Source organism: Mustela putorius, unplaced genomic scaffold (assembly GCF_011764305.1).
Source record: "Mustela putorius furo isolate JIRA1106 unplaced genomic scaffold, ASM1176430v1.1 tig00537227_pilon_pilon_pilon, whole genome shotgun sequence".
Lineage (NCBI taxonomy): Eukaryota > Metazoa > Chordata > Mammalia > Carnivora > Mustelidae > Mustela > Mustela putorius.
Window position 1 is genome coordinate 35,821,390 of NW_025422368.1, and position 12,936 is coordinate 35,834,325.

The following is a 12,936-nucleotide window of genomic DNA, read 5'->3' on the forward strand; positions in this document are numbered from 1 at the left end:
TAAGTACTGAGTGTTGTGTTTATTGGCATCCCTGAAGTGCCTGTTATCTTCTAGTTAAGGTGTTTCCTAGACTTGTAGTCAAATTATCCTGATACAGCCTTACAGATGTAGAGAAGCCAAGTGGAAACTGTTTATAGCATCTTATTCAGCACTTGCATTTCATTTTATAGATAAGACTGTTTGAGACAGGCTTGATTCTGTCTGATGTTGACATTGAACTGATGTTTTTGTGTTTTAAGTGTTGATTGCCTTGCCACTATTTTGTTCTCAAAAGTCAAAATAGGAAGCAGAAACCTGTAAACTGAAAAAACAAAATGAAAGACCTTAATTTTTATTTTTAAAAAACTAATTTCTTTGGGGCACCTGGCTGGCTCAGTTGGTAGAGCATCCAATAACTCTTGATCTCAGGGTCATGAGTTCAGGCCCTGCATTGGGCATGGAGCCTACCTTAAAAATAAATAAATAAATAAATGTTTATATTGAATAAAACATTGATTAAAATGAACATAATTGCATCAAAAACATTTCTTATTTGAGATTTTTGTCTGGACTGGAATGTAAAAGAATTTTGTTAATTTTATTTCCTTTCTTCTTAGCTGTTTTGTTTTTTTTTCTTCCCCATGAAAATGGAAGTGTTGGGCCTTTAAATGTTGAGCCAGGAAATTTCACCAGGACTCAATGTATGATTGGACACAGAAAGATAAAACCTAAAAAGTACTATGACATCATGTCAATATTGGTAGTGAAAACGCTTGGGAACCTGCTCAGCAGGTCATGTAACTTTTGGTCTTTGGCAGCCATTTCTTTTGAGGCAAACCCTGGGTGACACCAAATGGTGTATATATCTTAGGATAGTATCTTGTGGCAGTCTGTAGCACTGGTCATCTTATGGCTTGTTCCTTCAGTTTTACACATGCTCCTACCCCTCTCTGGTAGTCACTTTGTTTGATGACAAAGCGTTTGTAGAAACCTTGATTGGGATAAATATGAAATAAGATCAGCTTTACGATATTTGGAATACAAGTGGTATATGAGGTACGGATAGAAGTAGAAACGATAGAAAGGCTAGCACTTCTAGCTCTTCTCTTCACTGGTGTGTTCATATCTTCTCAGTTCCTTTTTTATTAGTGAGCCATGCTGTAAACTTGATTAACGGCTGTAGATTATTTGAAAAGGTGGAACAATAAGTATAAGAAATAAATTAGGTCTCTGAAACACATATTGGAAAATACACTGTCCCTACATTATTTAGATATTTAGAATTAATCATTTTGTTCTTAGGACAGTATGCTTGTCTGTATACAGGGGATCAAAACTCTTTCCTCCAAACCATAGCACTTTTTCTTGGCTGATAGTGACAGTAATGGGATGGATATGCCCCTTAGGCTGTCTACCAAAATTCAGCATGGCTTGCACAATATTTGTTTTAAAGAGAGAATGAAGTCTTCAGACATTTAGATTATGAAGTTAAATTAAGTTTATTATTAATAAATTAATAAGATTATTAAGTTAAAGAATGTTAAAGGAATACTAACATGATTGAGTAAGATCAAATATGTGAAGACCCATTCTTCTCACAGACTATGGGGCAGCAGAAATTGGTGGGGCACCTGGACGGCTCAGTGGGTTAACCCTCTGCCTTCGGCTCAGGTCATGATCTTAGGGTCTCCAGCCCTGCTGCCCCCTCCCTCTCTGCCTACTTGTGATCTCTGTCTGTCAAATAAATAAAATCTTAAAAAAAAAAAAAAAGAAAAGAAAAGAATTGGTGAGGTCAGTCCACTATATAGACTAAATGCAAAACGTATAACAGACTTTCCAGAGATGATAATTAAGTACAACTTTGAATATAGTGAAATGGTTTAACTTAAGGTATAAGAACACATCCAGAGGCTAGGTTGAGTTTACCTCTGTATGACCAACCTATCCATTTTTAAATGCCTCTAGTCACATTTTATTTGCAAATATGAAATGCGTGCTATCTTCCTTTAATTGGTCATTGCAAATTGTCTCTTGGTCTGTACAAATTTAAATTGTAGTAGCGCATTATCTTCAAAGTGAAGTTTACATTTAATAATTCTGTATTCTGATAGGGAAAATAGCTTTTCTGTAAAACTAAGTGTCTGCTTCTCTTGATTTTCCTCCTATACCAGCTACAGGCCATACAGTTACCGGCACTTTGCACCCCCTACCACACCCTGCAGCACAGATGTTTGTGACAGTGACTATGCTCCCAGCCGGAGAATGACCTCAGTGGCAACAGCCAAGGGCTACACTAGTGACTTGAACTATGATTCAGAGCCTGTGCCTCCACCTCCCACACCCCGAAGCCAGTACCTATCAGCAGAAGAGAACTATGAAAGCTGCCCACCTTCTCCATACACAGAGAGGAGCTACTCTCATCACCTCTACCCACCGCCGCCCTCTCCCTGTACAGACTCCTCCTGAGGAGGGGCCCTCCTCCTCTGACTGCCTCCAATGCAAAAATGTAAATACAAATTTGGTTGAGATCTGGAGGGGGGGAGGGAGCTATTAGAGAAAGATGAGGCAGACCATGTACAGTTAAAAATTATAAATGGGGTAGGGAATACTGGAGATATTTGTACAGAAGAAAAGGATATTTATATATTTTTCTTAAAACAGCAGATTTGCTGCTTGTGCCATAAAAATTTGTATAAAAAATAAATTTGTACTAAAAGTTTTATTTTTGCAAACTAAATACACAAAGCATGCCTTAAACCCAGTGAACTGACTGAATACAAAGGAAACAGAAATAATAAAGGCATCACTGACCAGGAATGTCTGGGCTTTATTGATACCAAAAAAAAAAAAGAGAGAGAAAGAGAGAGAAGAAGAAGAAGAAGAAGAAGAAAAATTTAAGTCCATCTCAGAGCAGCAAACCACAGATACTTGGAAGTAGCCAAATAGCCTTCATGTTAACTAACATTTGAGGGCCAACAAGTTTAAGAAATCACAAAAGGGAAAAAAAAGGAATTAAAACTAACTTTGGACAAAGGGCTTTGTTTTCTCTAGGAATCCAATTATTTTAGTGAGGAAAATAGGTATTTATAAAAATCCCTTCTGGGTGTTGCTATTTTAGGAGATCAGCTGTCTGGTAAGAAGGTGTGGGGCTCTTTGTGTGTGCAAGTCTTCTGTCCCTACCTTGGAACCCACAACTTCTGGCAAAAGAATTAATTTTTTCACTAGGTGTTTTTTACCTTGCTTCCTCCCCCAGCAGCTTTGTAGGACATTTTGCCAAGATACCACAATTTATTCACAACTTTTTATCTGAGGATTGATTAAATGGAATTTCCTAAATTAAGGTTGCATTTTAATATTTCTACTAGCTCCATTCCTCTGTAGGCTTAGCTCAATTTGACTGCTGTTTTTGCATAATGATCAAAGGTTAGACATATTATTGCTCCTCTTCCAAGATTGTTTTAATGCTCATTAAAATCTCTTTTTACAACACATATAGGCAATGTTTAAGAATTACAAATTTAACCATTATGTTTTTGTTGTAAATTAATCATATATCCTTGCAGTACTTTCAGCACATAATATCACAATATGAAATCGTTTATATATATATGTTTTTTTCCTAGTAAAACATTTAAATATGTTCCGGTTAGAGACAATCTATTTAAAAAGAGAATTTTTTTTGTTATCATTAGATTTTCCCTTTATTAACTGTTTGTGACATTTTCATGTTCTTTAGGTTACTTTTTCTCAGAACAATGTCTACATACATACCTCTTTTAATGTGTGACGTGAGTTTAATATCTTCCTGTTACCCAATGTGAATGTTAAGATTGTTTTCAAATTATCCACAAATTATTCTTATACTCACCTCTTATATATTTTTGTGTGTTCTCTCTTATCCCATTATGGATTAAGATAATTTAACAAATTTATCAATATGGATTAAATGAGAAGGCCAACCTAGTAACTTCTCAGCTGTCAGAACTTGGGTGGAGGGGAATAATGGAAGGCTCTTACATAATCAGCCTGCCCCGCCTGGTCCTTGGGCTGCTGCATCTTTAGCTCTCAAGGGCTGACGAGGGACAGTTCTAGCACTGCTCTGCCACCTTGCCACAAGTCAGTTTCCTGCTTTTTACATGTTTCCAGCACTTCTCTGCTAAAACTGAAAATGTTTTTAAACTAATGTATTTTTACTTTACCAGATGTCAGTCAATTAGTTACCAAATGATTTTTTTTTTTTTTTTTTTTAATTCTGTCTTGCTGAGGCCTCCTCTCTGGATTTTTGGGCCAAGAGAAAACAATGGAAGAAGAGATTCAGAATTCTGGCAGGGATGAAGTAAACTTTTTAAGCAATTAAAAATACCTAAGGAATCTTTTTAAAGAGGAAAAATATGTGGTTTCAGAATAATGCTTAGATTGTTGGGACACCTGATATGAATCAGGTACACTTGATTTTGCATATAAAGAAATGGTGATCCATCAGTGTCTTGCATTTCAGGCGAACAAGCATTAACTCTTCCTGTTGGTAGACAAAGTGCTCACAGTTTAACAGAATGGACACTGGAGTTGTATTCTGTGACACGGGGCCTTTGATGCTTAAATGAAGATAGAAAGGTTAGCAATAACTGGGTATCAATTAGAATTTGAGAATTCTATATGTTTACATTTTTATTGTGCATCTTTATCCGGTGGGCTTCCCATGTGGAAACTTGCACTATAATGAATTAAGAAGAATACTGCCTTGTTATATCTCAGTCCAAGTGCTTGTACTGCGATGGCAATGGCCTCTTCTTGCAAAATACTGATTTGTGTGCCAATTTGTTTGAAATTATTTGAAGGCAGTTCCGCTTAATCTCAGAATCCTCTTTCTGGGGTATTTGAGATGGATTCTTAATGTTTTGGGGAGGGTACCTTTAAATGAGAGAATTATCAAAATTCAGGAAAGATTGGCCCTCAGATTACATGGACAGTTAAGCATAAGTAAACTCTTTTGATTATTAGACACAAGAGGTTTAATTGGAGAAACTGCAGATAAAAAAACATGAGCACAAATCAGGGGAAAAAGTAGAAAAGGATTTAGAATTTGGTATGTTGCTATATTCATTATCCATGAAGAAAAAAAGAATAAAATGTTGTTAGAGTCATTAAATACTGAAGTATTTAATTTTGAACATATGCCTTATTCTATTTACTGATGTGATTAAAATTATCTGAGAAATGAGCTCTTGCATAGCATACTTTTTATGTACTATGTAGTAGACTAGACTTCATTGAGGTGGTCTTTTTAACTCTGAACAGTGGCCTAAGGGATTTTGCTGCTTAAATCGAATAATGGCATAGTCACAAGGAAAAAAAACAAAACAGAGTTAAGGGATAGAATTCTCGGTATTAATTTTTCTTTCATGAAATTTTATTATGCCTTTGACGCTGCTGCTATTCTGTAGTAGCTTAGATGTCTGTCTAGCAGGAAATTAGTTATTTTAATATAAAATACTGTATGATACACCATGAGGCGCTATTATGACCCTTGAGAACAGCTATTCTGAAGAGATGATATATATTTAGAAATGAAGACTTTACAGTACATTTCCATCTATAGGCCATTAATTTGGGGGCAGGACTTTTGAGCAGTAAAATTTTAGCATGAATTGATATATTTGTTCATCATTTTAAAATACTCTAAAGTCAGTAATTGTATAAGGCCAACTCCACCATTTGCATTAGGTAGCCATTAGTTTTGGGGTAAAATCTTTTTGTTTTGCCGTCAAGGCCTATTAATGAAGAATACTTCAAGCCGAGTTAGTAGCTGCAGCTTAGCTAGCCTATTGATGAATCTGTGTATGTTTGTGCAACCTGATACCAGCCATCATAATAGACTACTTCTGCTTCTCTGTGATAGTTGTGCTGGTGGAGTCCTGTGCCCAGATTCAATTCCTAGAAATGTTTTTAAAATTGTTTTTTCTCTTGCAGGGGAAACTTGCCACTTTATTGAATTGGCATGCCATAAGAGTTGTGTATTGGTTACCATTACACATCTAACAAAATTGAGAAACAAAGTCTTGGGCTTTTCATACCCCAAGCTTTTAATAAGCTTAAGTCTGTATAATGACATACGTAGTATGTTTGGAGTGTGGCTATGAGTATGTGAATATCAGTTGGCCAACAAATGTTTGGGCATCCACAAATGAGACTATACATGAAGTGTAGACAGGGACTGAGTCATGAGTTTATAATCAAGTGTTGTTTAAAACATGTTCTCAGAATTCTTGAACTCAAATTTAATTTTATTTGATACTCCTCTCTTTATCCGAAGCCTAAAATGAGCCAAGAGAAATAACAGATGATTTTAGAAAGTACTGGTAGCATATGTGTGGTTTCTGACTTCTGGGATGGCATCATTTCATCATAGTCCCAAAATTTGGCTTTTGAAATTTTCAGTTTTAGGGGATAACGTTTTACATTTATAGTTTAAAATTTTTAAATTATGAGCATCATGAATCCATATACTCAGGATATTTCCATTGGACTTGATTCTGCATCTCATTAAACTAAGCCTGCCCCTGAGTAGAAGGGGGTAGTCAGTAGGAATCTTAGATCTTACTGATTACCCTCCACTCCCTCCTTCAGTCCAGGTAAATTTTACTTGGTTTTCCTTTTTCATAACACATCCTTAAACTGTTGTTAAGTTTATTGCACGAAAAAATCTTCATGACTTTACAGATACAACTATAAACTAGGTGATTCCTTGTACTCAGAGTATAGACCTAACGAAAACTAACTTATAGATTTTCACCATTATGTAGGGTTTACCCAGAAGTTTACACCAAAGATTTAGAAACAGTGTGCTTTTGCTTACGCTTAACTGTCCATTTTTTTAAACAAATATAAGCAGGATATATGTATATACCTAAATATGAATATTAAAAGGAAAAGAAAGTGAATAAATCTAATTTTACATGAAATTAAATATCTGGGGTTAGTAGGAAAATTTGAAAAGAGTTAAGAGGATACCAAGAAGCTTAAGCTGGACTAGCCTTATTTGCAAGTGAAGGATCTGGTGCTGCTTTCAGATGTTTATCCTTTGTGTTTTTAAATTTTTTTCTTAAGCTTTAATCTTTGTTATTGTCTTAAAGTCAGCTGGTGTTTCTTGTTCATGGACTTTGGTACGATGGTGCTTTGCAAGGATGTATTTATATTTTAATGGCCAACATTTGGTCAGCCCTTGTCCACTATTCACTTCCCCCTTTTTGTAAAATAAGTGCTTTAATTGTAAACTGTATAAAAATACCTTGTATAAATCCCCTTTTGATTATTACAATAAGCTGAGTTGTAACAAATGAAATGTTGATTTTTATAATAAAACAGTGGAAAATAAAAGTGTCATTTCTTTTTAGCAAGAAATCAAAACAGCTGATTGTGCTTTGCTGTGACTAGTGTTTGGGAGACAACAAAACCCACCTTTATTGTTTACATTTCAAGTAAAATACAACCTTGGAAGAGAGGTTTGAGAAGGCCTGTTGCATACTGCAGTGTTTGGCCATACCTGTGTTGGGAACAGAGAAAAAATAAAACATTTTGTGCTTCCTGCCCTGGTTTTCATTCAACTCCTGGAAGGAACTCCGCTGTGGATGCCGAACCTCCCTCTTCTCCAAATTAGCATTAAAAATAAACATTGCTCCTCCTGATGCAGAGTCCAGTATGCTATGATACTGAAGAGTAGCAGAATATAGCACCTCAAAATATGCCACTCGGGCTTCTTGATTGTTTTGCATCAGGTAGGTGCTTTAAAAACAGATACAGGGGCGCCTGGGTGGCTCAGTGGGTTAATCTGCCTTCGGCTCAGGTCATGATCCCAGGGTCCTGGGATCGAGCCCCACATCAGGCTCTCTGCTCAGCAGGCTCCCTCTCTCTCTCTATGCCTGCCTCTCTGCCTACTTGTGATCTCTGTCAAATAAATAAATAAAATCTTTAAAAAAAAATAAAAACAGATACAGATAGAGGGTTTCTTTGAGCTCCCCTTATCAGCCTTAAGACAGATCCTTTAAAAGGAGCACATGACATAAATCATAAATCCCCTCCTGGAGAGTTTCATCAACCAGGGATAATTGATTCTTATCATAAATAAGGGGACTAGAAAAAACAGCCTGACAAACTTTGCTACAACTTTCACACCTCCTACCTCCTCTCCTAAGGGCCCATTCATCTTTCCTGAAAGTCACTCTTTCCCAAGAGGCCTGCATCATCCCTCACCTTTTCCTATTAATATGCTATTTATCCCTCACCTTTTCCTATTAATAAGCTATTTAAGCCTGAATCCTAAGTCATTTGGGGGAGTTTCTTGGTATTTCCCGTGTATACATAATAAGTGTGTACATAAGATGTACACATTAATAAAATTTCTGTTTGCTTTCTCTTGTTTTTTATTACAAGGGCCTCAACTAAGAACTTAGATAAGGGTAGGCAGAATATTGTTTTCCTCCCCTACAATACTCTTTACAGAGAGGAATGAAAGAAACAATGAGGACTCAAAACCTCTACTTGAGTCAAAGTTTGCTGGCTTAACAGGAAGAGAGGAAAGTTTATTATCTGGCATTAGTTAAGCTCAAACATCGGGGTTAGATGGAACAAATGTTAGTGTAAAGGTCTTTTCTCAGCAGATGCTCTCGAGTAAGTGAGCTTACCTTGACTTCTTTGCTGACCCCTCCCAGTCTTCTGGAGGGCAGCTATGCTCACCACTATACCACTAACGCTCACTCCCAGTCTTCTGGAAAACAAAAATCATGAGTTGTGCTGTTCTCACTCTAGTCAAAGAAAGGAGAAGCAGAACCATGATGGTTTTGCCTGATTTAAAGGCAGGCTCAGAATGGGAAGGACAGTGCAAGTTGTTTCAGGTCATTCTCTCTGCAGGTGGGTTTTCTGCTCAGTTTATACAGCCTTTTACATTTTAATCCGTTGCTTCCAGTACAGTTGCATTTCTGTAAATTGAAAATAAAAGGGGAGTGACTATTGATGAGGTTCAGGACATGCTACACCAAAATGTGGCACCTTAGCACAGTCACTAGTTTGAGCTGAAGAAATTTGAGAAATGGCATATGCAGGAAGAACCCTCTGACCTTCCCCTGAAGCAAGTCACAAACCCTAATGTGAGAAGTGCCTTCCCTGTACTCAGAGGAAAGGTGCATCCTTACCTCAGAAGACAAAGGGACACAGAAGAGGAATCTGAACAAGCCGGCCTTGCTGAGTTTGTCCCAGTTTGTTAAACACAACCCATACTCACCACCACCCCCTCCTCCCCAACCCTGCAAATTATCTACCCAAGATTTGCATTTGTAAATTAATCATTAACCACCATATAAAGCCAAACTTTCCCCATTAAGAGGCCAAAAATAAGGGACAATTTTGCTAAGATTTGTCCAGCATTTACTGTGCCCCCCAGGTACTATGCTAAGTGTCCCCTCCCCCTTTTATTTCCCCTCAACAATCAACTGATTAATACCTAACCTGGAGAGGAAATGCCCAGTTTGAGTATGAAAAACTCCAGTGCAAAATTTTGATCAGAGGCAGTTGGCAGTGGGTGGAGGGAAAAGGACACTAAACGGAGATTGAGATTCTAATCTCTGTTCTATTTTAATTAACTGCCAAGGCATGCCTGAACTCATTTAATCTCTCAGTATTTGTTGGTATTAGGCTCTAATAGAGTTTTCTGAACCTTGACTCTTTAATTGGCCAGTTCCACTACTTGTTCCAGAGAGCTGCTTACACCTAAGGCATTCTAGGCAATGAACAGTATTACAGGTAGTCTGCTGGAGGCCAAACACCTGTGAAGTGTGCTATTCTGCAGATGTCTGTTGGAGGAATCCTTCTCTCTTGGCCCCTTCTCTAGTCTTGCTCCGCATTCCAGAGTAATTTATATCTCTCACAAGAGACTTAGTGTGCGGCCCATCATATGCTACCTGTATGGCAGACAAAAGATTATTTTAAGAGCTTTTTGACTTCCGATCATCCCACCACAAGCTCCCCCACTACCATTACCCAATTTCACAGGCTTGAAGACTTATGTGTTTTGTCCTGTAATTAGAACCTTTTCTCTTGGGGGTTCCGTGGGAAAGAAAGGATTAAGGGACCTCCAGTTTTATGCAATACTGTGATTCTTCGGTGCAGATATATATCAGGACAGGTTTTTAAGCAAGAACTCGGTTTAGATCTGGAGTTATTTATATTTTCTATGTCAATTGTTGTCTTTTAGGCCTTTGAGGAGTTTGTCCATTTCCTCTAAGCTTCAGTTTATTGGCCTAAAATGTGTCTCTTATCCTTTCAATGTCTGTTTTAATTTCTGGCATTAGTAATTTGTGTCTTGGACAGTTAAACTGAAGGTATATCTTTATTGATTTTTTTTTTAAATCAGCTCTTGTTCTAATTTATTCTTCTCTATTCTATGTCCGTTTTCTGTTTCATTGTTTTCTCATTATTTCCTTTTACTTATTTGGATTAAACATATTTGAATTAAATTTTCTTTCACTTATTTGGATTAAATTTGCTAGCTGTTGAAGATGAGAGCTTAAGACACTGATTTTAGACCTTCTTTTTATGATAAAATCATTTAAAGCTATATGTTTTCCTCTAAGCATGCTTTAGCTGCACCGCACAAATTTTGATGTTTTCATTATCATTCAGTTAAAATATATATATTTTTCTTTTTAAAAAGATTTTATTTTGGGGCACCTGGGTGACTCAGTGGGTTAAAGCCTCTGCCTTTGGCTCGGGTCATGATCTCAGGGTCCTGGGATTGAGCCCCACTTCAGGCTCTCTGCTCAGCAGGGAGCCTGCTTCCCCCTCTCTCTCCCTGCCTACCTTTCAGCTTAACTTATGATCTCTGTCAAATAAATAAATAAAATCTTTTCTTAAAAAAAGATTTTATTTATTTGACAGAGCAAGAGAGGGGACACAAGCAGAAGGAGTGGGAGAGGGACAAGCAGACTTCCCACCAATCAGGGAGCCTGATGGGCTCAATCCCAGAACCCTAGGACCATGACCTGAGCCAAAGGCAGACACTTAATAACTGAGCCACCCAGACACTTCTCTTTTTTGTTGTTTTTTAAAGCAGTTAAAACATTTTCTAAATTTCACTTGTGATTTCTTCTTTGATCCATGGATTACATAAAATTATGTATAATTTTTAAATATTTGGGGATTTTCCAGGTATCATTTTGGTACTTTCAGATTTAGTTCCATATGGGTCGTAAGTATTCTGTATGAATTTGACTCTAGAATTTATTGAGACTTGCTTTATAGGCCAGACTATCGTCTATCTTAGTGAATGTTTTATGGGCACTCAAGTAGTGGTAAGAAGAAAATCACAGGCCCAAAATGGAGTAATTTATGCTAGGCCACATCAACAAATCGGGGTGTAATGCTTAACTTAATTGCAGTTTCACCCTCCCCTAGAAATGTAGTCTCAACCTGTTGGGAATTTTCTGGTCAGCACCAATAAGGTAATCTGTCACATGGGCTCTCCCCATTCTCCAAAGGAGATGAATAATCCACCTCATAAGATCCTTTTATTCACCAAAGGAAGGTGACCTCACCTGAATTAATCCTTTTTCCTGTTTACAACTTCCTTGTCCTGCCTTTAAAAATCTTTCCTTTTCTGTAGTACTTTGGAGCTTTCCTCCACTTGCTTGATGGGATACTGCCAATTCATGAATTGTTCAGTAAAGTCAATTAAATCTTTAAAATTTACTTGGTTGAATTTTTGTTATTTAATAATAATATTCTGCAGTTGTTGGATACAGTATTCAATAACGATCAATTAGGGCTTAAGTCGAGGAGGAGTCAAGATGGCAGAGAAGTAGCAGGATGGGACTACTTCAGCTAGCAGGAGATCAGCTAAATAGCTTATCTAAAGATTGCAAACACCTACAAGTCAATTGGCAGATTGAAGAGAAGAAGAACAGCAATTCTGGAAACAGAAAAACAACCACTTTCTGAAAGGTAGGACTGGCAGAGACATGAATCCAAAGCGATGGAAAGATAGATCCCGGGGGGGAGGGGCTGGCTCCCAGCAAGTGGCAGAGCAACGGGCACAAAATCAGAACTTTTAAAAGTCTGTTCCACTGAGGGACATCGCTCCAGAGGCTAAACCAGGGCAAAGCCCACATGGGGTCAGCGTGGCCTCAGGTCCTGCAGGGTCACAGAAGGATCGGGGGTGTCTGAGTGTCACAGACACTCAGAGCTTGCGGGTATTGGAACGGGAAAGCCGGCTACAGAGAGCCGACAGTAAGCTCACAGCTCTGAGTTACCTTGAACCAGCCACAGGCTTGGTGAGCTTGGAGCGCAGCCGGAGGTCAGGCAGACGGGAGTAACTGGGCGCTGTTCTCTGAGGGCGCACTGAGGAGTGGGGCCCCAGGCTCTCGGCTCCTCCGGGCCTTAGACCAGGAGGCTGCCATTTGTATTCCTGTCCTCTGGAACTCTACGGAAAGCACTCAGGGAACAAAAGCTCCTGAAAGCAAACCCGAGAGGATTACTCAGCCCGGCCCCTGGTAAGGGCGGTGCAATTCTGCCTGGGGCAAAGACACTTGAGAATCACTACACCAGGCCCCGCCCCCAGAAGATCAACAAGAAATCCAGCCAAGACCAAGTTCACCTACCAAGGAGTGCGGTTTCAATACCAAGGAGAGCAGCAGAATTCTAGAGGAGGAGAAAGCAAAGCACGGAACTCATGGCTTTCTCCCTGTGATTTTTTTTAGTCTTGCAGTTAATTTAATTTTTTTCTCTTTCATTTTTTTTTTCTCGCCTTCGGGTAAATTTTTTTTAACCTTTACCCTTTTCTTTTTTAACGTTTTTTAACTAGTTTATCTAATATATATATATATATTCTTTTTTATATTTTTCTTTATTCGTTTTCTTTTTTTAATTCTTTTCTTTTCTTTTTTTTTTCTTTCTTCCTTTTTGAACCTC

General features: G+C 37.9%; 1 protein-coding gene across 2 annotated transcripts in view; it reads left to right on the forward strand.

The window, feature by feature from the left end:
• Positions 1 to 7,356, forward strand: part of LRP6 (LDL receptor related protein 6) — a 169,520-nt gene extending 162,164 nt beyond the window's left edge. The window contains exon 23 of one of the 2 annotated variants that reach the window (XM_045073353.1): positions 2,148 to 7,356. In XM_045073353.1, the coding sequence (XP_044929288.1) occupies positions 2,148 to 2,445 (298 nt within the window). In that variant the 3' untranslated portion in view covers positions 2,446 to 7,356. The remainder of the gene's footprint in view (positions 1 to 2,147) is intronic. The other variant, XM_045073354.1, reaches the window with a different exon arrangement.
• The last annotated feature ends 5,580 nt before the right edge of the window (positions 7,357 to 12,936 follow it).